At 51.6% G+C, this 23,330-nt stretch overlaps 2 protein-coding genes across 3 annotated transcripts; one reads left to right on the forward strand and one right to left on the reverse strand.

Annotated features, from left to right (window-relative positions):
* Positions 1–24: 24 nt before the first annotated feature.
* Tmem208 (transmembrane protein 208) lies at positions 25–3,448 on the forward strand. 2 transcript variants are annotated; one of them, XR_005974186.1, is made up of 6 exons: positions 25–143; positions 660–755; positions 1,843–1,902; positions 2,661–2,823; positions 2,958–3,042; positions 3,172–3,227. XR_005974186.1 is itself a non-coding variant. In XM_041650806.1 (6 exons), exons 1-6 carry the CDS (start codon positions 138–140, stop codon positions 3,307–3,309), a joined length of 522 nt encoding a protein of 173 aa, XP_041506740.1. In that variant the 5' UTR covers positions 25–137; the 3' UTR covers positions 3,310–3,448. The 2 variants fall into 2 exon arrangements, 1 of the variants encoding a protein (XP_041506740.1); XM_041650806.1 differs by having other exon boundaries at positions 2,661–2,797; positions 3,172–3,448.
* Positions 3,449–3,571: 123 nt separating this feature from the next.
* On the reverse strand, positions 3,572–22,403 carry Fhod1 (formin homology 2 domain containing 1). The gene is made up of 22 exons (XM_041650805.1): positions 22,148–22,403; positions 13,701–13,807; positions 13,255–13,319; positions 12,844–12,911; positions 12,666–12,771; positions 12,484–12,578; positions 12,114–12,225; positions 11,933–12,027; positions 11,701–11,844; positions 11,439–11,596; positions 11,184–11,360; positions 9,558–9,679; positions 7,327–7,976; positions 6,766–6,921; positions 6,411–6,593; positions 6,206–6,325; positions 5,967–6,128; positions 4,820–5,010; positions 4,509–4,701; positions 4,270–4,432; positions 3,993–4,193; positions 3,572–3,911 (listed from the first exon to the last, which is right to left on the reverse strand). The coding sequence occupies exons 1-22, from the start codon at positions 22,346–22,348 to the stop codon at positions 3,829–3,831; spliced, it is 3,552 nt and encodes a 1,183-aa protein (XP_041506739.1). The 5' UTR covers positions 22,349–22,403; the 3' UTR covers positions 3,572–3,828.
* Between the last annotated feature and the right edge of the window lie 927 nt (positions 22,404–23,330).

Genomic DNA, 23,330 nt, shown 5'->3' on the forward strand with positions numbered 1-23,330 from the left:
AAATGGAATCCACTTCCGTCCAGAATCCTGACGACGTCGGTCTGTACCGGAAGTGCATGGGCTGCCGATGTGGTGTCTACTGACTGCAGTTCCAGATACTCGCCCTTGTTTCCGAGGCAGGGTATTTGTTTCGCACCATGGCGGTAAGGAGGGTGGGTAGGGCGGGGTCCACACCGGCAAAGCATTCCCGGTGTTGGGAAAGTAAAAACAGGAAGGACATGAAGGCATAAGGCACTGGGCCAGAGAGGAGCGGCCATCCAGTGGACTGTGCTAGAGCCGAGTGGGTTGCGGGGAGAGTAGCAGCGCAGGAATATACCAGAACTAGTGTTGGATGCGGCGGGGCGCGGGGGAGGGGGTGCAGTTGTCAATTCCAGATTTGAGCTATTCCCCCAGAGGCTGGAGAGGGACGCCATTAAGTTCCACTGGAGTTCCCCCGGGGAGGTCCTCAGCCCATACCTGAACCTTACCAGGAGAGCCAAAGAAGATATTAACGTAGTTTGTGGATTGTTTGAGGGAGAGAGAGCATTAGGCAATTATAGCAGGGGGTAGTGTAAAGATGGTGTCTTCACTGTAGAGGGAAGATGGACTAGAGGAGTGGTAGGCATCTCAGGGATTGAGGCAAAAAACCCCACTGACAGCATCTCATCATCCCTCTGCAGCCCAAAGGCAAAGTGGGTACAAGAGGGAAGAAGCAGATATTTGAAGAGAACAAAGAAACTCTGAAGTTTTATCTGAGGATCATACTGGGAGCCAATGTAAGTTGCCTGCCTCGTGTTTTCCACGCCCTTTAATAGCTCTACTGTCCTCAGACCTGTCTGATTAGGAGTGCTGGTAAGTGACAGTCGAGGATGGGAACTTGAAGTTTGCTTTGGTCTACATAGACACCTCATCTCAACAAAAAAAAAAGGTGGGGGTGTGGGGGGGAAATGAGAAGCCGGCCATAGTAGTATGTAACGGCACTTCTAGCTACTTGGAAGGCTGAGGCCAACAAAGCAAGACTAAAGTCTCCAGGAAAGAGAAGTGAGAACAGAAAGTGCAGCTCAGTGGCCGAGCCCTTGTCTAGGTTTGATCACCTGCACTGCACACACACACACAAAGGCTTGATCACCAGCACTGCACACACACACACACACACACATACATACATACACCCACCAAGTATCCCGGGGCTGAGTGGTTAAGGGCACTTGGTGCTCTTGCAGGGGACCTGGGTTCCATTCCTAGCACCCTACCCAACTACATGGTAGTTCACAACCATCTGCTCCAGGAGATCCAGTGCCCTCTTCTGACCTCTATGGTACCTGGCACAATTGTGGACACGTGGTGCACACGCATACACACAGGCAAAACACTCATGCATAAAATGTATCTTAAAACATTTTTTAAAAAGCAGCCAAGAGCCGGCAGGTAGTGGCACACTGACCTTTCATCCCAGCACTCGGAAGCAGAGGTAGGCGGATCTCTGTGAGTTTTGAGGCCGGCCTGGTTTACAGAGTTTACAGAGCAAGTTCCAGGATGGTCAAGGCTGTTACACAGAGAAATCCTGTCTTGAAATACCAAAAAGAAGAAAAAAAAGAAAAAAAGTGCCAGGCACAGAGGAAGTATAAACTAGAACTGAAAGCAAAACATAAAGAAGCAGGGAGTCCAGTTAGGTTTGACTGTCCTCACTCTATACTAAGGTCTTTTCCTGGACTATCATGGGTATAACAGTTGTCTGACTCAGGAAGCAGAGCCCTTTACCACTTGGTTTCCTCCATAGTCTGGCCCAATTCTTGGTCAGAGTTGAGGAAAGCCCATAATTTGGGGGCAGCTTTCAACCCCACCTCCTGTGTTTGCTTGCAGGCCATATACTGCCTCGTGACCTTGGTTTTCTTCTATTCATCTGCCTCATTTTGGGCCTGGGTAAGCATCCCTGTTGGGGGATATTCGCTCACACTGTGAATCCTGAGTTTGCTTTTGCATTAATTAAATAAAATTGACTGTGGGCCAGGAGGTTGAGTTAGTAACTAGTTGACAAAAAAAGTCATCCTAGAGCATCAGAGGGCATCCGGGAGAGATAGAGAGACATACCAGGAGGAGTAGGGGCAGATTTGGAGTTTTGTGGCTTTTTTTTGTTTGGCGGAGCTGAGGGAAGCTCTTGGGAAAGGTTAGTTAGCTGCTACTCAACCTTTCTGAGCTAGCAGGTTTTCACCACAGCCTTTGAGTCTCACGTCTTATTTATAATTAGAATGAGGCCAGGCAGTGGTGGCGCACGCCTTTAATCCCAGCACTCGGGAGGCAGAGGCAGGCGGATCTCTGTGAGTTCGAGGCCAGCCTGGTCTACAAGAGCTAGTGCCAGGACAGGTCCAAACCTACAGAGAAACCCTGTCTCGAAAAACCAAAATAAATAAATAAATAAATTAGAACGATAGAAAATTAGTTAAAGCTGCATTTAGTGACAGCAACAGAGCTGCTGCCTACAAGAACAGAATTCCCACCAGGCTGTGGCCTGGCCAGGGAAGCAGGCCAGTAACTGTGGCATCCCAATTGCTCGCTGAAATAGCAGTAGATTAAGGTGCAGCCACCGTGCCAGAATTAAAACAACATATCCCCATACTGGAAAGTAAACGAGTGCCCAGGGTCAGTGCCTAGCCTCTGGTACTCTTTTTCTTGTTTTACAGATGGCCCTGGGGTTTAGTTTGGCAGTATATGGGGCCAGTTACCATTCTATGAGTTCCATGGCTCGGGCAGCCTTCTCTGAGGACGGGTCCTTGATGGATGGCGGCATGGACCTCAACATGGAGCAGGGCATGGCAGAGTGAGTGTCCCCCATCGCCAGCCCAGGTGAGCGGCCCCAGGGCTGGGGCGCTGGGGCCCACACAGCCCAAGACTCACAACTACTTTGAACTTGAACAGTATGGAAGGGGGTAGAACTAGGGCCAGTCTACTATCCTTGGCAGCCTTCCTTCTATCCACAGGCACCTTAAAGATGTGATCCTACTGACAGCCATTGTTCAGGTGCTCAGCTGCTTCTCCCTCTACATCTGGTCCTTCTGGCTTCTGGTACGTGCGTGCGTGGGCTGGAGGGCTGGGCCTCTAAAGAAAGCTTAGTCAGCACCCTTCCCCCACCCCCAATTCTTTCATTCTTTGCTAGTCTTTGCAACTGGCTTCAAGTAACCTTTTGTGTCCTAGGCTCCTGGCCGGGCCCTTTACCTCTTGTGGGTAAATGTGCTGGGCCCCTGGTTCACAGCAGACAGCGGAGCCCCAGCACCAGAGCACAATGAGAAACGACAGCGCCGACAGGAGCGGCGGCAGATGAAGCGGTTATAGCCATCATTATTGTGCCCACAGACTGCTAAGCACTGGCTGGTTCTATCAGGCTGCATGGCCCCATGCCTGGAGCAGTGAAGGGCCAAAAGTAGCCTGAATTATGAAATATAGTATAACTAAATAAATTGTTTAGAATGTGGCTGATGGCTGTGTGGATGATAATATACAAAGTAGGAAAAATTAGTCCTATATAACTTCTTTCTTGGCTCAGCTAGGCAGTGACTTTCGAAGAGGAAAAAGGCTCTTGGATTAGCTAGGTAAACTTTATTATTTTGTTCCAAATAGGGAACTCGCACATGCAAAATACATGTGCATACACACACACACACACACACACACACGCACACACGTGCGCACGCGGGCATGCACACACAAACACACACACACACATCTAATACTGCTCACAATACTGGTTCCCTGGGTGCAGGCTTCTGAACCAGATTGCTACTCCAGGCCCTCTTTGTGCTCAGTCTCTTGTACTGTAGCTGTATCCAGATAGATTTCCCGGTGGTAGCATGCTCACACCTCCAGGCCAGGAGCTTTGCTTAGTCCCAGTGCCTGCACCAGGTCATCTCCAAGCCCGCTCTTCAGTGTCCGTCTCACTGCAGTGACAGAGCATGGTCACAGGTTGGCGGGGGAGTGTTGGGAATGGGGGGTCAGTGGGCTCATAAGGGGATACTCACAGGACTTGCGGTTGCCACGAGAGCGCTTCCTTTCCCGAGCAGCTAAGGCTCTAGGACTGCTCTTGGTAACCGACTGCACCAGCAGATCCATTATCTCATCAGATGTATCGCTGGGTAAACTGGAACCCGAAGTCTCCTCAGGGGATGGAGTGGAGGGCCCCACTGCTGTGTGTGCGACAGGGGAGCTGCTCTGGACCATGCCTAAGGGAGACCAGGGAAGAAAATCAGGCTAGGGTAGATTAGAACACATTCCCCTAGCAGCTGCTACAAACCCTACCTCTGCTGCGCCGGCTATGCGTGGTGTCTTCTGGCCTGCTGGTAAGCAGACTCTTCATACTGGCATGACTATCGGCATCACCCCGTCCTGGTCCACTGCCCACGGCCACTGGGACAGACAGGTTACTGGGGGCCTCCCCAGCCACTCCTGAGAACTTCTCTGTCTAAAGGGGAAGAAAAGTGGTTAGGAGCAAGGAAAAGGAACCGTGGAGTGGCAGGCAAAACCAAAAGGGCATTTACCTCGGTGATCATGCGCCCCCGGGTCTTGTTGCGCTCGCGGTAGGTAGCCCGCTTCTGCTGCTGCTGCAATACTCGTTCCCGACAGGTCCGATACTCGAGTGCAAACTCTCTCAGGGTGTGACAGAACTGCATGATGCGAACTTCCCGGGCTGCCTGCGCCGTGTAGCCCAGGTAGAGCAGGAAGGCATGGAACCTAGGCAGGTCGGAGTGGGAGATGTGGATGGTGAGCCCTGCCTGGTGTTTAACAGGATGGTGGTGGCAGTCCTCTCTCTCTCTCTCTCTCTCTCTCTCTCTCTCTCTCTCTGCCCTACCTGTTGCAGACTCGGCGGTGCACCACCCTTAGCATGGCTACCCGGCGTGTACACTGGGTCAGGAAGTGGGTGAGGCGAGCACGTAGAGCTGGGGCTAGCTCATGCTTTGCTAAGCTCCGAAGGCTGTCTTCGGCTGCCCGGCTCCGGCACTCCAGCTGCCCCAGGTTCTCGGTCAGCTGCTCAAAATCCACCTAAAATACAAGAGGGTGCTCAGCTGTCATATATATATATATATATGATTGTAGCCTGAATGCTACAATCCACTTAGCAATGCCATGCCTGGCCTGTGAGCTTTTGAAGATGCCAGATCTCAGCTGTGGCTGGGTCCAGGCTGGACAGTGTGGGCTACGGTGTTTGTTCAGGTCCTCCTGGGCAACTTAGATTCTATCTCAGAGGCCAGACAGTAGTGGCACATGCCTTTAATCCCAGCACTTAGAAGACAGAGGCAGGTGGATTTCTGTGAGTTCGAGGCCAGCCTGGTCTACAGAGCGAGTTCCAGGACAGGCTCTAAAGCTACACAGAGAAAGCCTGTCTCAAACAAACAAACAAAACAAACAAAAAGATCCTGTCTCAGAAAGTAGAAAGTGGGCAGGGGATGTAGTTCAGTGGTAGAATGTTTGCTTTCATTGCACAAGACCCTTAATTCAGGCCCCTGCATCACCAAAAAAAGAAAGAGAGAAAAGAAATAGTTTACAGTGTAATACAAAAGACAGGCCAGTCCAGTTACTCCAAGAAAGAACTCCAAGAGCCGGGCGGTGGTGGCGCACGCCTTTAATCCCAGCACTCGGGAGGCAGAGGCAGGAGGATCTCTGTGAGTTCGAGACCAGCCTGGTCTACAAGAGCTAGTTCCAGGACAGGCTCCAAAACCACAGAGAAACCCTGTCTCGAAAAACAAAAAAACAAAACAAAAAAAAAAAAAAAAAAAAAAAAAGAACTCCAAGAAAAGGCTTGGAGGAAGTGACAACTAAACAGACCCAAAGAATTGAATGGTGGGGTCAAGCCATTCGAGTCCACTGGCGGAGGTTACAGCTCACAGATCTACAGTCCCAGCAAGCCCTGGCACAGCAGCCCACACAGAAGGATCCGCCCCGGAGAAGTGGTGCCTCATAGCCCTCATCAGTCTTAGTGGAATCTGCCTGGTACCAACCTTGGCACAGCGGGTGAGGGCAGGAATTTCTGAGTAGAGGTCAGAGGAGTCAGGCCGGGTCTGGAGCACCAGGGAACAGAGATGGTACAGCAGTGACTGCCGGCGCACTGTGTCCTTCACTTCTGACACCTTCTCCAGGTAACTCAGCTCAAAGCCACTGCTCTGAAAGGACCCTGTCTCAGTCTGGTGCCAGCTGGTTCCAGAGTCTGGACCTCCAGTCCCCAAGTGCTTTCACTTACCTGGGAGCCATTGAGGAAGTTGCCAACAGCCAAAAGGGTAGCCAGAATGCAGCGGAAGGTGGCATTGTGCACCAGCTGTTCCATGCCCACTTTCAGATCAAACAGTGGCTCTGCAATTTCCTGGTGTGAGGGACAAGGAGCCTTCAGGCTACATGGTCATTACTCCCCTGTTCCTACCACCTAGCCCACTCCACGACCCAGGTACCCGCTCCATGCCGTCATAGTCCAGTTTGAAAGCCCAGAGCTGTAGGCGTGCAGCCAGGCCTCCAATGGAAGCAAGCGTCATCAGGAAATTCTCAGCTGGGCCCAAGGGTACATCAGGGTTGGCCAGCTGGGCTTCTTCAATCTTCTGCCGCTCTTCCTCAGTGGGCATCATGGTCAGCAGTTTCTGAAGATGCAGCCACCGCCCCATAGAGGCTTTCAGTATTCACCCAAGGCCTAAGACGTTTTCTCCTACCCCTCCCTAGGCTTTCTACGGGAACCCCGGGTTTGGGGGGACGCCCTACAGAAATGGCATGCCTTCCACCAGAAGGACCAGAAATTCCTTAGGGTAGTCTCACCTCAATGCCATCTTTGCTGACAGCAAATTCATCAAAGTTGAGCAGGGCAGCCTTGATGACATGCACAGGAGGCAAAGTGGTCAAGCCAATGTTGATGGCATTGCTGCGCTTGGGGTCCAGCACTGTAGTCATTGTCCGGCGGCCCTCACCAGCTTTCTGCAAGGTTGGGAGAATGGCAGCTCAAGAAAGGGTAGTTTCTTCACAGGACACTGTAAGCCTTTAATCCCAGCACTTGGGAAGCAGAGGCAGAGACAGGCATATCTGTGAGCCTGGTCTACAAAGAAGCCAAGGCTGTTACACAGAGAAACCCTATCTTGGAGCGGGGGGTGGGGTTTAAAAAAAAGAGGACACACTAAAATCCCCCTCTGAATGGCCTAATGAATCTACAACTGGAGATAAGATTTAAGCTGGGAATAAGCGGATATTTCTAATGAGAGCTCTGCTGATTCCTAGAGAGTCTCAGACAAATCTCCTTTCTCTATTTCCCCATGTGGGAAATGAGGAACCGGCTCCAAAAACTCAGCCCCTGAACTCCCAGTTCTGCCTGTCAAGCTGATTTACCTTGGTGGGTAGTACATCCTTGGCCCGGGACTCAAACAGGTGCTCCAGCCGAGCTGTGTCTACTGAGACAGGTTCCAGAGAGGCCCACAGGGTAGGGCAAGGTCCAAAGCGGCTTCTAGAGTAGCCAGAGGCCGCCGCTGGTTTGAGTTCCCGCCAGAAAAGTTTGACTGTCTTCCTTTTGGTGGGAAGGATTGGGCCGTCAAGGGCTGAGTGGGCAAGAGGCGCAGCCAAGGGTGGAGGTGGTGGTGGGCAGGAGCCAAAGATGGGTGGGGGAGGTGGGGGCGGAGGTGGTGGGCAGGAGCCTAAGATGGGTGGGGGAGGTGGGGGCGGAGGTGGGAGCCCCCCGGCAAGTGAGGATGGTGGATGTGATAGAAGTGGGAATGTTTTTTCAGACTCCACAGATGCCATATTTAATGTGTCCTGGTCTTCATCCTCCCCAAGATCTGAGAAGTCCAAATCCCCAATGCAGAGCTTGGGTACACGGGTAGGAAGGTCCTGGATAGGATCAGCCTTAGGACTTGGTGGTGACACTGGCTCCTTGGGCTCTGGCTCAAGACTTCGCTGGGTCCGGAGCAGGTCTCGGGAAACAGGGCTCCGAGGTGTTCGAGGTGCAGAGGCTGGCTCTGAGGAGTCCCACAGCTCCCTGGTGCCTAGTAAAAGGTAAGTAACTGTCAGTTACATGCCCTCGGTGGGGCAAGAAAACAACATGGTGGTGGGGGTGTGAGAAATTCTGGAGAGATGGATAAGACCCTAAGTTCAGTTCCTAGCATGTAAAGCTGGGTGGCTTACAACCAAACACTCTTAACTCCAGTTTCAGGCTCTGATGTCCTCTTCTGGCCTCCATGGAGACCCAGAAACTTATGGTAGACACTCTCACTTGCTCTCACACACACACACAAATAAAAGGGATTTGGGTTATCTCTATCTATGTGTGTATATATCTTTTGTTTATTTGTTTTTTTTTTTTTTCAAGACAGGGTTTCTCTGTAGCTTTGGAGCTTATCCTGGAACTTGCTCTTGTAGACCAGGCTGGTCTCGAACTCACAGAGATTCACTTGCCTCTGCCTCCCAAGTGCTGGGATTAGAGGTGTGTACCACCACTGCCTGGGACATATGTATCTTTTTTTTTTTTTTTTTTGGTTTTTCGAGACAGGGTTTCTCTGTGGCTTTGGAGCCTGTCCTGGAACTAGCTCTGTAGACCAGGCTGGTCTCGAACTCACAGAGATCTGCCTACCTCTGCCTCCCGAGTGCTGGGATTAAAGGCGTGCGCCACCATCGCCCGGCTCATATGTATCTTTTAAAAAACATTTTTGCAGTGGTGGTGGTTCATGCCTTTAATCCCAGCAATTGGGAAGCAGAGGCAGGTGGATCTCTGTGAGTGCCAGCCTGGCCTACAGAGCAAGCTCCAGAATAGCCAGGGCTACACATAGAGAAACACTGTCTTCAAAAACAATAACAAAAGCGTTTTGCCTGTACATATGTATGTGCAACAAGTGCATGCCTGGTACCTGTGGAGGTACTAATAACAGCAATAAAAAAAAAGAGGCCATGAATTTGAAAAAAACAAGATGAGGGCATAAGGGTTGAAGGGAGGAAAGGGAAGGAGGAAATGATATAATTATAGTTTAATTTTAAAAATTATTAAGGGGCCGGGCGGTGGTGGCGCACGCCTTTAATCCCAGCACTCGGGAGGCAGAGGCAGGCAGATTTCTGTGAGTTCGAGACCAGCCTGGTCTACAAGAGCTAGTTCCAGGACAGGCTCCAAAACCACAGAGAAACCCTGTCTCGAAAAACCAAAAAAAAAAAAACCAAAAAACAAAAATTATTAAGGGGTTGGAGAGCTGGCTCAGCAGTTAAGAGTAATGATTGTTCTTCCAGAGGACCAGCGTTCAATTCCCAGCACCCACATGGCAGCTCACCACTGTCTGCAACTCTAGTTCCAGAGGATCCAACACCCTCATACAGACAGGCAGGCAAAACACCAATGCACATAAGATAAACAAATCTTTAAAAAGTCATTAAGAAGGCAGCATAGGATTCTCTGAAATAGAGTTATATTTAGAAGGCTGTGAATTACCATATGAATGCAGGGAATCAATGAAAGACGGTCCTCTGCAAGAGCAACAAGCTCTCTTAACTGCTGATTGAGCCACCTCTCCAGTCCCTAGGGTTTGTTTGTTTATCTTAAAAAGAAAACAGTATGATTGGATTCTGCCTGAGCATCTACCCACCTGATGCCGATGATCCATCAGTCTCATCGACAGTGGCCCCAGCCAGTGTCTCTGCCCGGCCCTGGGCCAGAGCAGCCTGCTTCTCTGTTTCTGCTGCTGCCACGTTCTCCAGGAACCGGGCTCTGAGGAGAGGTACTTGTCAGTGATAGGGCCTGACCCAAGTCCAGCCCAGGGTGGTGCACATGCCTTGCTGAGCTGCTGGGCACTGCCCTCAGTTGCAAGCACACACAGGCACAGGAAACAGTCCATGCACGAGGCATACCTCTGCCCACCCCACAAAGGCCCAGCCCCATTCAGTCCTCCACATCTGGGGAGTTACAAACAATTCAGCATTCTTGGTCAAAGTACAGAAGTTCTACTTGATGTCTAACGTGCAGCCTTGCTGATTCTAGACAATGACCTTAGGGTAAGGGAAGGAGAAAGTTGTCCCAGTAAGTACAACAGACTTCCTCTTGCACGTCTGTCTGCTTTTGAGAGCTACAGTTGAAAAAAGGGCCTATTAAATGGTACACTCAGTTTGTGTTAAAATAATGAATGCAATCTACTGCTCTCTTCTCTTCTTTTCTTCCGTCCTCTCTTCTTATTCTCCCTTTTTTTGAGACAGAGTCTCATGTAGGCCAAACTAGCCCAAAACTCATTCACTATGTAGGTGAAGATGACCTTGCATTCCTGATCCTCCTTACCTCCACTACCAAGTGCTGGGATCACAAGCTGTGTGCCAAACCTGTCTCCAGTGTCTCCTCTCACCCCTCCAGTCTCTGTTAGCTCAGTCCCTGCCTGCCCTTCCTTCAGCCTTAGGTTCCTCCACCATCCACACCTCACTTTAAATATCTCTCCAAACTCACTCACAAGCTATTCCTGTTCTAAGCTACTCGGGTATCACTACTGAAGCATAGGAAACACTGCGGTCCAGTGAACTCCTCCCAGTGCTTAAGTCTTTGGGTTACTAAGGAGGCATCAGTCTGGGAGAAGGGGTTTCTGAGAATCCTAGTGGGGTTGTATGAACTCCTGCTGGGCAAGCGATGCTGAAGCCCTGAGCACATGGCAGGTCTGGCAGACTGGCCTCTGTACTTACTCTAGCCTGGCCTGCCCAGTAAGGGACTGGGGGACAGGTGGGCTCTCAGGGGCGCTGGGTAGGGGGATGAGAGGAAGACATGGTAACTATGGTGCCAGCTCCAGTCCAAGGCCCATGTGCTGCACTCATACGGAGCTGGACAGTAGTGTGACAGTGGTAGGAAGAGGGCTGGGGGTGGCAGGACACGAGGGAAACTGGAAATGGCAGAAACTGACAGGAAGCCAGACAGGGTGCAGTGATGACGCAGACAAAGCAGAAAGAGGGACAGAAATGGGAGGACAGAAAGTGAGGAGGGGACATGACAAGAGGTCAAGGCAGGCGAGGTGGAACACAGGAACTAAATAAAGAGAAGACACAGAAGGAGGAGGTCCAGTCAGAGTCAGTCCCCACCCTCCAGCAGCCACTTACCAAACGGGAGCAGTTTGGTGAAGTCTGAAAAGAAAGAGAAAGCACGCGTTTGGGCAGAGGAGGCCGAGAGCCCATGGAGGGGCGCAAAGTGGAGGGACAGGTGGAGACAGGACTTGGGGGTGGGGCTCGATTTCCCTACTCACTTGTAGATGCTTCTCTCACAGGAACTGTCCACTGAGGGTCCCACAGAAATGGTAGGGAAGAGGTTCACTGAGGTACGGAGGCCAGAGGCTGGGCCAGGGGGGCTGTAGACTGGACTTGCGGGCGAGGCGGGGCCAGTGGAGGAGGTGGCGCCTACTGGTGAAGCGGGGCCTGTGGAGCTAGAGGCCAGGACGGTTAACAGACAGGATCGTGCCTGGCAGATTCACCCCTTCACATATACCCAGGCACGGACTCACCCTGATTCTGGGGCACGCACAGAACCACCTCCACCTTCTAGTGATCTTCGGCTCCTTTTGCCCTCCTCCGAGGATGGCTTCCTCCGCTCCCGTCGGCCGCCTGCGGCTGCAGCGGCTGCAGCCTCTTCCATATCTCCATCCTCTAACCGAAGGGCACTCTGACGGAGGTGGCCAAGAGGTGAGCAAGCAGCTGAGGACCAATAAAAGGGACAGGTACTGGGGAACTGTGCCTCCTCCCCTCCCCCCCGCCCCCGGGACCCACCTCATAGAGCATTAGCTGTGTCCGCAGGTCGACATCAGTACCAGCGGTGCCCAGGAGGCGCTGCACCAGCGCTTCCATGCCCTGCTGCTCCAGAGCATCCGTCACATCATAGAAGGAGTCCTGGTCCGGGAGTGCTGCCAGCGTCTGGAAGGAACCACAGAACAAGGCTCAGGCTGATGTGTGGAATCACGGGCCAAGGGTCCACGGCTGGGACCTGCCCCCGGTTTCATACCTTGTTAATAAGAGTGACAGTGTACACCAACAGCTCGGGGTCAGCCCCATTCTTCTCTTCGAGGATGGACACCAAGTTGGCCCAGGGAAGAGTACCTGCCACACGGGAAAGGAGGCAGTCATGGGATGGGAGTGGTGTGGGAGAGGGCTCAGTGGCGGTGAAGGGGAAGACGGGCTCTGACCGGAAGTGCTGGCTACAGAGTTGACTGCCTGGATGAACAGTGGTGCGTTGCTCTCAGAATACTCCACAAACACCAGCAGCAGCTTCAGGGCGGTCTTTACCACCAAGCGGGACTGAGAGAGAAGGCAATCCATATGAGTGGGGCTTGGACCAGACTGTTAGTTCCTGGAGGAGGGGAAGGACTCCTGGGGCTAGACCCAAAGAGAAGAGTCTTGGTAGAAAGATCCTGGTTCTGGGCCTGGACTCGAAAGTGCCATTTAGTTTTCAAGGGCCCTCAGGTTTACCCCAACCCTTCCCACTTGATAGAAGAGGGAACTGAGGCTCAGAAGAAACAACAGGGAAAGAGTGCGTGTTTGTACGGAGCCACTTACCAGGCTGGCACACAGTGTGTATAGCCACTGCACAGTCTCACTATGGGCCACCACCCCCAGCATCCCATCCACAAAAAGCATCAGCTGGCCCAGGGCTAGAGACAGAAATGGGAAGAGGTGAGTGGAGGTGGGAGCTGAGAGGGGCATGGGATCAAAGGTCAAGGGGAAAGTGTGGCGCTGACCTCGAAGGATGTAGCTCTGGTAGTTGTGGTCAGCAGCAGCGCCCACACGGATCAGGCAATTCAGCCCCTCTGAGTGTACAAATTCAGGCACCAGATCCTTGTCTTCCTGGAGGCGCCACAGGGAAGTTTAAGGGGGCCTGGGCTGGACACCAACCCTCAACCCACCTCTGGATCTTACCTGGAATATCTGCTTCAATGAGAAGAGAGATCGGCGAAGCTCAGGGCCACTGGAGCCGTACAACTTTTCTGCAAGGGGTGAGTGGCCATGAGCAACTCAAGGGAACACAGTGCATCCTTCCACTAACACACAACCACAGCCTCCTGCCACAGAAAAGCCTAGCATTGCCAAACCTCCCTTCCACTTTCTGATGCTGGGCACCATTACTTCAGCCCAGCTGTGGCATCGGTCAGTCTCGACCCCAGAAGCCAAGGTCAGGGAAGGGAGAGAGGAGGGCATATCAAATCTCCAATCCACTGAATCCATAGTCCAGCACAGGCCTGAAAGAAGCTAGACCAACTAGGCTATGGAGGAAAAGTAGGGAGCAAGACATTGGGGGATTGCTGGACACCAAAGATGTCACACACTTACCCAAGATAGCATTGACCCTCACAGAGAGCTGGGTCCGCAGGATTAATGTGGGCTTCCGCCCTTTGCTGAAATCAAACAGCCATGTCAGTGGTTTCCAGCTGATTCCTCAGGATTCCACTTTCAAAGCAAAGACATCCACACGTGAACCCTGGCCCACTCCTTCCTCCCAACTGCTATTCCTGGGTCCAAGTGTGAGCCAAACAGAAGAGTATAAATAAACACAGTACCTGTGTCTGAGAGTGCCCCAATTTCCAGGTAATAGTGGGGATCCCCCTACCATCGTTCCCTGCATTTACCTACAGCCCAGGCTACAGACTGTTTCAGCTGCTGAAATCTGAGCTGGACCCTGGTGGGGACAAGGTTGGGGGGTTTGGGCCAGACCTATCCAAGGCCCTGAAAAGGAGCAGGAGGGGCTCCTTAGCCTCCCTCCCCATTTCAGCTCTGACCTGATCTCTTCATAGAAACCCTCCAGCATCTCCCGCTGTTCTTCTAGGGACAGTTCCGGGTCCAGGTAGTATCCAGACGGGGACACTTGCAACGCACAGTCCTCCAGCTGGAGACAAAAGAATATAGCTATTAGGGCCAGTGCTGCAGTCAGATTGTTGTTGTTTGTTTTGGTGCTTTTAGGAATCAAGCCCAGGACTTCCCACATGCTAAACCATTGAACTACAGCCCTGCATTTTTTGGGTTGTTTGGTTTTTGCTTTTTATTTTACCCTAACAAACACAAATGAGGAAGGGGCATGAAGGAAGACAGCAGGAAGTTGCTACCTTCAAGGAAGTTCACAACCTCTTGGGGTGATAAGCTTCAGCCACAAAAGCACTCAAGTTCAGAGAGAAAGTGTGATGTGTTCAGAGAGGTGCAAACCCAGCTGGGAGTTCCTGCCAGGAGAATACAGCACAGACACTAATCCACAGACTCCCTAGTCCCTCCATGTCTCAGAGGCTTTCTGTCCTTTCCCCAAGTGAGCTACAGTTACTGCCCTTCTAGACGGACTTCAGATTTTTGAGTCTGATACCATCAGACCCCAAACAGGAAGACGCCAGCTCCGTCATATGTTCCTTTCTCATGTTTCCTTCCTCATCCTGGCTCACCACTTGGTCCTTTAGACAATTATTATTGGTGCTAAAAAGATGGTTCCGTGATTAAGAGCACTTGCTGCTCCAGCAGAGGACCTGGGTTCAGTTGCCAGCACCTCCACGGCAGCTCACAACTGTCTGTTAACTCTAATTCCGGGGGATCTGATCCCTTCTTCTGGAATCCACAGGCACTGGGCACACTGGTGGTACACAGACATACATGAAGGCAAAACACTCGTATCCATTCAAAATAAAAGTTAAATTAAAAATCGTGTGTGTGTGTGTGTGTGTGAGAGAGAGAGAGAGAGAGAGAGAGAGAGAGAGAGAGAGGGAGGGCTCAGCGGTTAAGAGCACTGACTGCTCTTCAGAGGACCTGAGTTCAGTTCCCAGCAAGCACATGGCAACTTGCTACTATCTGTAACTCCAGTTCCAGGGGACCAGAAACCCATGGCAAAACACTAATGTGCATAAAATAAAATTGAAAGAAAAAAAAAGTGTTTATAGAGAAGCCTGGGTCCCAGAACTCTAGGGGCACCCTGTGTACCTCTCTCACACTCCTCCCTTTAGCACAGTGCTGACCTGCAGAGCTAATCAAAGCTAATCAAAAAGCTCTGGGGAGGGAGGGGGTCTTCTGGGGGCTATCTACTGGGCAAGTGACCTTCAACATTTTTCCTGGGGTTTGGTCAGCTCTGCCCTGCTCTGAACCCCACCCAAGGGCTTTCAGCTCATCTTGGTCCCTGGGGGGAAAGGAAGCCAGTTGAGCTTCTGTCCCCCTGCTTCTGCCTCTGGTTAGCACCCCCTGCTCTTGCCTCAGGGCCTGACCTGGCTCCTTCCTGGCAGTTTAACCTGTGGAGCCTTTGGGTGATCCCCCATCCCTACCCCGCCCCTTGCCTAGGACATGGGACACAGGACAAACACTCCAGCCTGTTCTCTGTCCAACTTCCTGCCTGGCTGCCTGCCCTCCCTTGGGCGCCTTGGGCGGGCCTGGACTCTCCTCCAGGGAGCAGAGTCATCTCCTGGGTCTACTGGGAACAGGTCTGAGAGGGGACTGCAAGTTCCCAGGGCTGGGGTATCTCGTCAGGGCCAGAGCTCAACTGAAGGCAGCTTCCTCAAACCCACCCCATTCCAGCCAAGCAACATGGCCACAGTATTGCTTGGACTGGAGGATCTGGGGGAGCTTTAACATACCTCCCCCAGGGATGGCCTCCAAATCACACATAGAATAATAAATAGCTCACTCACTGCACATCTATGAACCAGAGACTAGTTTTAGATCTGCAGGACACAGCAGAAAACATTGACAAGTCAGCCTTGACTCAGAAAAAAAAAAAAAACATAATAAATGTGGATTCACAACTTCTGTGAGCTTTATTTTAAGAGAGGATGTACCACACTGCTATAAATACCTGACAACCTCTTGCACACCCAGGTATGTGGCCAGGAACAGCTGAATATGGGCCAGAGTAGCACATCCAGAGATATTAGGCCCACCATCCTTCCTGCCCTTCCTTCCTCCACGCACCTTGCTCCACCCTAAGTAAGCAGAGAATGGTCTTCTCCCTCCAGGATGCGATTTGGGACAAGGAGCACAGTCCTGAAGGCTTCTGGTCACCACTCCTGCCTCCTCAGCTCAACCAGTTTAAGCTTTTCCCCAACTACTTCACCCATGCAATCCTGCCAGTTAAAGGGAAAAGCCCATTATAGGGAAAGGTCTAGAGATCATTGTAGGGGCCGGTGCCTCCAGGCCAGTTTTCTTCTGCTCTCAGTTGTCTGTCCTGAGCGGAAGAGGGAGGTTGGGGGGCCAGGATCAGGTCAACGACAAGAAGGATAGACTTCCTGCCGGCAAGATGGTGCATATCCTTCACACCCCATGGCCCCTTCCTGGGATCGCCATTCTGAGGGCAAACCTCTGGGACTCTTTTCTCACACCCTGGGACTGGGCCAGGTTTGAGTAAGCCAAACTCTAATCTCCGATGACAATGTATGGACCTCAATCCTCCACCTTGGCTTCCGTCTTCCTCACTTCTGGCCTCCAGCCATGTCTCTCAGCTCAGGCTTTTCTGGCAACTCAAGCTCCTGTGTACCCCTGTCCTTTGCAAGAGTGGTGAAGGCTCTTAACCACAGGGCAATTTCTCAGGCCTCTGTTTTTGTTATTGGTGTTTGTTTATTTGTTTGTTTTTGAGACTGGCTAGTAGCACTGGCTCCTGGAACTCACTTTGTAGACTAACCTGGCCTTGAACTCAAAGAGATCCTCCTGCCTCTGTGTTGGAATTAGAGGTGTGCACTACTACACCTGCTTCCTCTGTTTTTTTTTTTTAAATATTTATTTATTTATTATGTATACAATATTCTGTCTGTGTGTATGTCTGCAGGCCAGAAGAGGGCACCAGACCTCATTACGGATGGTTGTGAGCCACCATGTGGTTGCTGGGAATTGAACTCAGGACCTTTGGAAGAGCAGGCAATGCTCTTAACCGCTGAGCCATCTCTCCAGCCCCTCTGTTTGTTTTTAATGAATAAATTTTTATAGAGCTGGTAACCAAACCCACAGCCCTTTTCACGTTAGGTAAGTATGAAATCGCTGGGCCATATCCTTACTTTATTATTTGCTATATATTATTATTATGCTATACATTCTTTAATTAATTATGTTTCTCTTGAGACAAGATTTCATGTAGTCCAGGCTGGCCTAAAACTCACTATAGCTGAGGGTGATTCCTGATTCTCCTGCCTTTCTGTTCTCTAGGAGTACAGATATAGGCTACCTCTCTGGACTGACAGAGGTTTTGTTTGCTTGGTTTTTTGGGGGGTGGTTTTTAATATAACATTTTTGAGAATTTTAAACATGTATATAATGTATTTGACCAAATCATCCACTCAATATAATATGGTTTCATATGTAGACAAAGCTGAGCAGACCGTGGTGTCTACTTCCTATTTAAACAATTATTTATTGCCGGGCGGTGGTGGCGCACGCCTGTAATCCCAGCACTCAGGAGGCAGAGGCAGGCGGATCTCTGTGAGTTCGAGACCAGCCTGGTCTACAGAGCTAGTTCCAGGACAGGCTCCAAAACCACAGAGAAACCTTGTCTCGAAAAAACCAAAAAAAAAAAAAAAACAATTATTTATTTACTTACTTCTGTGGGTATATGGCTGTGTATGCCAAGATGCTCATGGAGGGCACAGGACCAGACCTCATTCACATTAGTACAGGCGTGGCACCCTTACCCTGAGCCAAATCACTGGCCCCCTACTGTGTTGATAACAATGTAATTGTGTAAGAAAGAATAGATAGGGCAGGGAGCCGTGAAGATGGAGGATAGGGTAGAATTCATGCTGAGGGTCTCATTTTAGGAAATAACTGGACCACTGAACGCAGGACCCTTTGCTCTGAATAGCAAACTTTCTGTTATCTGAGGTTCAAGCTACATTGTGACTTCCTGAGCAACAAGGATGTACCTTAGGCAAAGAAACCTGCTTTTGTTATGCGCCTCTTCAGTATTAGATAAGCAGTTTGCCTTTAAAAAAAATAAACAAAAAAAGACAAAAAGATAAGGTATCCTGTAGCCCAGGTTGGCCTAGAACTTGCAACATAGCTGAGGCTGACTCCTGATCTTCCTGCCTCCAGGCTTACGACGCCTAGTTTTCTTTTCTTTTTCTCCTCCTACCTTTCCTACTCCCTTTTCTCCTCTCTTCCCTTCTGGATAGGGTCTCTTATATAGTCCAGACTCGCTTCAAACTCACGGCAACCTTCCCGACTTAGCTATCCAAATACTGGAATTGTAGGTGCAAGCCACCATGTCTCATTTTAGGCTGTCTGCTTCATCATTTTCCATTTTAACAAGCAAGTAAACCAAAGCTCAGAAATACAGTCAGGCATAGTGGCGCACACCTATCATTGTAGCACCCAGGAGGCAGAGGCAGGAGTCTCTCCACAAGTTCAAGCCAACCTGATGTATGACATCCACATTTAGTTCTATGCCAGTCAGTGCTATAAAATGAGACCCAATCTCAAAAGAACAACATAATAGGGCCTTTAATCCCAGCACTGGGGGCTGAGAGAGTGGGGCAGGTGGATCTATGTGAGCTCCACTTAGGCCTCTACAGTGAGATCCTGTCTCAAAAACAAAAATGAAGGAAAAAAAAAAGGCCAAAAAAAAAACAAAAAGAAGTATCATGAACTGCCACAGGCAAACACAGCCCTGAACAGAACCAGGGTTAACTGACCCATATCTTAGGTGGATGGGTCTTGGGAATGTTCCAGAAAACCTTGTCAGAGAAGTGGATGGAGGGCGGGAGACCTACAATATTGCTTCGAAACTTCTTGGACTCTGCAAATACCCCAAACTGGTCCTCCCAGTTCTAGTGAAAGAGCACAAATAAGCAAGTGCACACAGACACTAGGAAAACTCTACTTTTGCCTGTCTATCAGGTCTAAGATCTAGGCTGTAGGGTCTCTCACCAGGCTATAGCTCAGAAGGACCAGCGGATGGGATGGTACATTCAGACCTAGGCAGGCTTGGAAAACTGCAACTCATGCTCCTACCCCAGTTTTCTAGTTTTCCGGAGACTCCCACTGCAGAGGACCAGAGAGATCAGTTTATCAACAGCTAAGTCCCCCACCCCCCCTCTTAATCCTAAGGGGGTTGTGCATGGTGGCATATGCCTATAACACAAGCATTCATGAACCTGAGGCAGGAAGAATGTGAATTTGCAGACAGTCTGTGAAACAACTCTGCCTGGGGAAAAAAAAATTTCTAGGTGGGGGTATAGGGGATGTAGCTCAGTTGGGTAGTACTTGCCTAGTCTGCAGAAAGCCCAAAAGAAAACCTCTGGGGACCCCTTCAGTTGGCATCTGTCCCTGCAGGTCAGGTCACACTTGAGCTCTCTTGCCACAGAGTTAGGAGGGTTAAACTGAGGCTGGAGTGGAGTCAGGACACACTCTGGCACCCTGGTCCACCTTTGCTCCCTTTTAGTCACGGCCAGCCAGGAAACTGATGCTAATGACCAAACACCTGAGGGCAATCCTCGCCATCAGTAAGAAGGGACTCCCTAGCCTTCAATGCAAGGTCCAAGAAGCATTCCAGGTCTCTCTGCCCAGAGTCCAAGGATGTCAATAGGACTCCAGACACAGCAGGGCCTTGGCTCTCAGGAAAAAGGTCTAAGGCTCTTCCCAGAAGGAAAGATAGGACTTGTAGATTGGAATTAGGGTTTAAGACATCAAAAGGTCAATGCTCTCCCCTCCCCCCCGGGGCAGGGCAAGTCGTGAAGGAGCCCAAGCTTAACAGGGAGAAAGACTCAGGGAGTTCCCCTAGGGACACTAGGCCTAGCCTACATATTGCCAGCCTCCCCTGCCCCCAACCACGACGACAGAAGATGAGTCAGAGGCTGTGGCCAGGAGCTTCCTCATAGACATGGAGGAAATGAGTAAAGTTTCTCAGACTGGCAAGCTCTGAGTGGCTTAAAAAGGGAGTCCCGGGAGGAACTGGAGTCCAACAGGGTATGGGGTAGGAGCCCCTGGGAGGCTGTAGGGTCTGCGAGGTGACAGGCCAGTACCCAGAATAGGAGGGCAGAGGGCTGTTTACCGTAATCTACCTTCTTCCAGACAACTCCACACAGAATAAAGCAGTGGATAGCGAACTTGTCACCCTACATTTGCCCTATAACCTACAGCAGGGACGTCTGGGCTTCCAGCCCATCTCCTCCTTCTAGAAGGTAAGCAAGGTATACTTAACTCATGCCTGTGCTTCTGGGGAACCCACTTATAGGATCTGGAGAGGAAGCCGCTGTTGAAATTTCCTGCAAAGAGCCCCACTCTTCTCCTCCCTCAGTTCTCTGGTGTCCCTGCCCCGGCCCTATTCTCAGTCCCTCTTCCTCCAGCCTTCTATTTTGGGTCTGTGGTCACAGTTTATATTTGGGACCAGCACATCACAGTGCATCTGACCATTCCTGGCAAAGCCGTCAACTCCAGAGAGTTCTGGCTCTACGTAGTGTGGTAACTTTACGCCTTTCCCAAAGCGGGGTAGGGGCAGTTCTCCGGGCAGCAGTAGATGCTGAAGGAGGCCACACCAAGAAGTACAGGCTGGAGTAGGAAACTCATCTTTCATGGAGCTCAGTAGTGTCCTCAGCTAAGGAGCAGAGAACAAGGCCCAGCACCTGGCTGGGAGGACAGTCTTATCGCTATTCATATCTACACACACACACACACACACACACACACACTATCTCTCTGAACCCAGGGACCTTGTTGTACTAGCTGAAACAATGCAAAAGTTTCCTAAATGAAGGGGAATCTCTGAACCTCATTTTTAATAACCCAGGCCTGTTCCCAGCTGCGAAGAGGGATGTCCTAGAGGGAATGAGCGATTATTGCCTTTGTTCTAGTCTTGTGTATACATACATGGACTTGTGGTACTGAGGAACAAACCCAGGGTCTTGCACATACAGAGCAAATGCTACAGCCTTAGTCTCCGCCTTATTTCTGGACAAAGGCTTTCATTAGTTTAGAGGCTAAGCGGTCTCAGTTCTACATCTCCGTCTCCCTAGTCTGTCCGAACAGTTTCAATTCAGCGCCCTTTTCTCTGCAGTCCGACTGAATGCCAGGTGACTTCAGACTGGACATGCTTTTTCCAGACCCCTCTGAACAGAGCAGGAGGAGCTGACTGCACCAAAACTCGGGAGGAGGGCAATATCCTTCCAGCTGTGGTCTGAAAGCTGGGGCTTGTCTGGGCACCCGCCACTCCCCAGGCCAAGTTTCCCCGACCCCTCCTGCCCGCACTTGGAGGCGGGACTGGCGGCTGCAACGCAAGGAATGCAGTCTGGGGGCCTGGAGCTCAGGGCACATTCCAGGGGAGACCCCGGGCCTAGGGGCCATGTTTGCGCAACTCCGCGCCCAGTTGAGGCACCCCACCGACTCCCTCCCTTCTTCCTCACTGCTCCCAGCTAACCCACAGGTCGGGAACCCTGGGGGGTGGTAGCCTGTGTGCCTCCGGGAGTCCTGGCCCGGAAAAAGCAAGCCGGAAAGGGATGCCTGCAGGGAGGGGGGGAGTTAGAGGAGGCGACCTGGAGGGGAGGAGTGGTCCCGCTGGCCATCTGGAAATGAGCCTCTCTAACCGTGCAAAGTCGGCCTAGGAAGGCCGGCAAACTAGGGCAGGCCAGCAGTTTAAAATTAGACTGGCCCGCCCCCTCCCTTCCAGGCGCAGGCAACCAGCGACGGGCCTAAGGGACCATGGGGGCGGTGACTCAAGGGCTTTTCCACCCGTGCGAGCTCCGCAAAGCTAGGGTTCGGCTGCTTCCAAGGGACTCCTCTCATCCTGGCGGGCACTCCCAATCTCCACTAGCCAGCTAGAGACTGTATTCCAAGGACCCACCCCAGCCTCTAGGTCCTAAACCCTGTCCACCTCTCCAGGTCCTCCCTAAGCCCGCCCCTCTTTGTGGCCCCGCCCCTAATCTACCTGAAGCAGGTGGAAATGGGTCCCTCCCCAACTCCACTTCCCCGATCCGCTACAGTCCGAACGAATAGTGATCCTCTGCCCCTGCAGCAAGCCTGGCAAACAGGCAGCGAGGGGACCCCAAGCACCTCTTCAGGAGGGCCTTACTTTCAAGGGACGCCTAGGTGGAACAAATCACAAACTCTCATTTTCCTTCTACAACGTCTCAGTTTGAGAGTCTCCCCCTGTAGGCAGAGGAGCGTACGCCGGGACCCCAGCCCGAGACTTTTCCGAAGGCGAACGTCCGCTACGGTCTTTATCCTAGAAGCACTGCCCACCGCCCATCTCAACTTCCGAGCGCAAATTTCTTCGCAGACCCCTCACCTTGAGAGGCGCTCCCAGGAGGCGGTGCAGCGCGGGGATCTGCGCGCTCAGGGGCAGAGCCCCGTCCAGGCTGCAGGTGGGGGCCCGGCGTGGTTCCGGGAAGTTGGCACAGGCGAAAGGGTCGGTGTCTTCCAGGTACTGCACTCTCACGGTTACCACTGATACTGGGTCCCCATCCCCGCGCTCTTCCTCGCCCGCCATGGCTCTGCCACCGGCTCCCACCGGACGCCTCCGTGGGACGTTGCACGGCTGCAACTTCAACCCGACTAACTTTGGTATCTGGGCCGGGCCCCGGACGCTCGCAGCCTGGGGGCGGAGCCAGAGGGAGGCGGGGCTGAGGAAGGGGGTGGAGCCAAGACTAGGAGAGCGCGCGCTTGAGGTTAACCACTGCCAGAGGCGGCGCTTGGGTCAGCCACTCAGAGAGCTGGTGATCCCGTTAGTTCCACGGGTAGGAGGGCGGGAAAACACGAGCTCCCGCTCCGCCTCAGAGCAGAGGGCGGGGAGACTTTCCTTAGGCTTAGTATGGGCGAGGCTGCAGCGGGTCTTTACGGGGGATTTCTGGGCAGTTTGGGCATCCATCTCTTGGGATAATCTCTTTTAGCTGGACCACTCTCAGTTGTTACGGGACGAGATGGATCTAATTACCAGCTTGAAAGATCAGTGAAAGCATTTCTCTCCTTGGAGAAAGCAATAAGAAAGGCTCTCTTTTAGTTAGGAACAAGAAGTGAAAATAGATTTCATATTTGAAGGAAGAGGTGGATTCAGTCCCCTTTAGCTGTCGGGGCGGGGGGAAGAGGACGAGTGCTCTTTCTCGAAAAAGACTGGAATGAGTCAGTGTGAGGAGGCAGGTAGCACATGTTCCTTCAGCTTGGATGATGAATGAAAAGTGGAGACAGTCTTCGGTTTGGGGCGAGATGAGTCAAATGCCCCAAGTTGTTGCTAGTTTAAAGGGAATTCCATAAGATCCTCTTAGATACATGGAATAGGCGGATAGTTCCCTGTAGTTTGAAGGAAAGGGAAGTCAGTGCCTTTCCGTTCCGGAGAGAAGAGGAATATGACCTTCTTTCCAACCTGGAAAGAGCTGGGATCGGTCCCGGCCTGGAGGTTTCTGGGTACGTTGAGGGCAGCGTTGTCCATCCAGGCTTTCTGGGAGTGCTCAGTGCGCGTGCGCAGCTCTGGTCCG

The sequence above is a fragment of the Microtus oregoni genome, unplaced genomic scaffold (genome assembly GCF_018167655.1).
Source record: "Microtus oregoni isolate MIOR12 unplaced genomic scaffold, Mior012 000004F_ref0000308, whole genome shotgun sequence".
Lineage (NCBI taxonomy): Eukaryota > Metazoa > Chordata > Mammalia > Rodentia > Cricetidae > Microtus > Microtus oregoni.

Excerpts from the sequence above, each read along its gene's own strand:
- Tmem208 (XM_041650806.1), top strand. Across the intron at positions 756-1,842 it reads GGATCATACTGGGAGCCAAT|GCCATATACTGCCTCGTGAC; the intron begins GTAAGTTGCCTG and ends GTTTGCTTGCAG. Across the intron at positions 1,903-2,660 it reads CTGCCTCATTTTGGGCCTGG|ATGGCCCTGGGGTTTAGTTT; the intron begins GTAAGCATCCCT and ends CTTGTTTTACAG.
- Fhod1 (XM_041650805.1), bottom strand. The coding sequence starts at position 22,348 with ATGGCGGGCGAGGAAGAGCGCGGGGATGGGGACCCAGTATCAGTGGTA. Across the intron at positions 11,845-11,932 it reads CTGTCACTCTTATTAACAAG|ACGCTGGCAGCACTCCCGGA; the intron begins GTATGAAACCGG and ends GGTTCCTTCCAG. Across the intron at positions 6,922-7,326 it reads AGGATGTACTACCCACCAAG|AAAGCTGGTGAGGGCCGCCG; the intron begins GTAAATCAGCTT and ends CCAACCTTGCAG.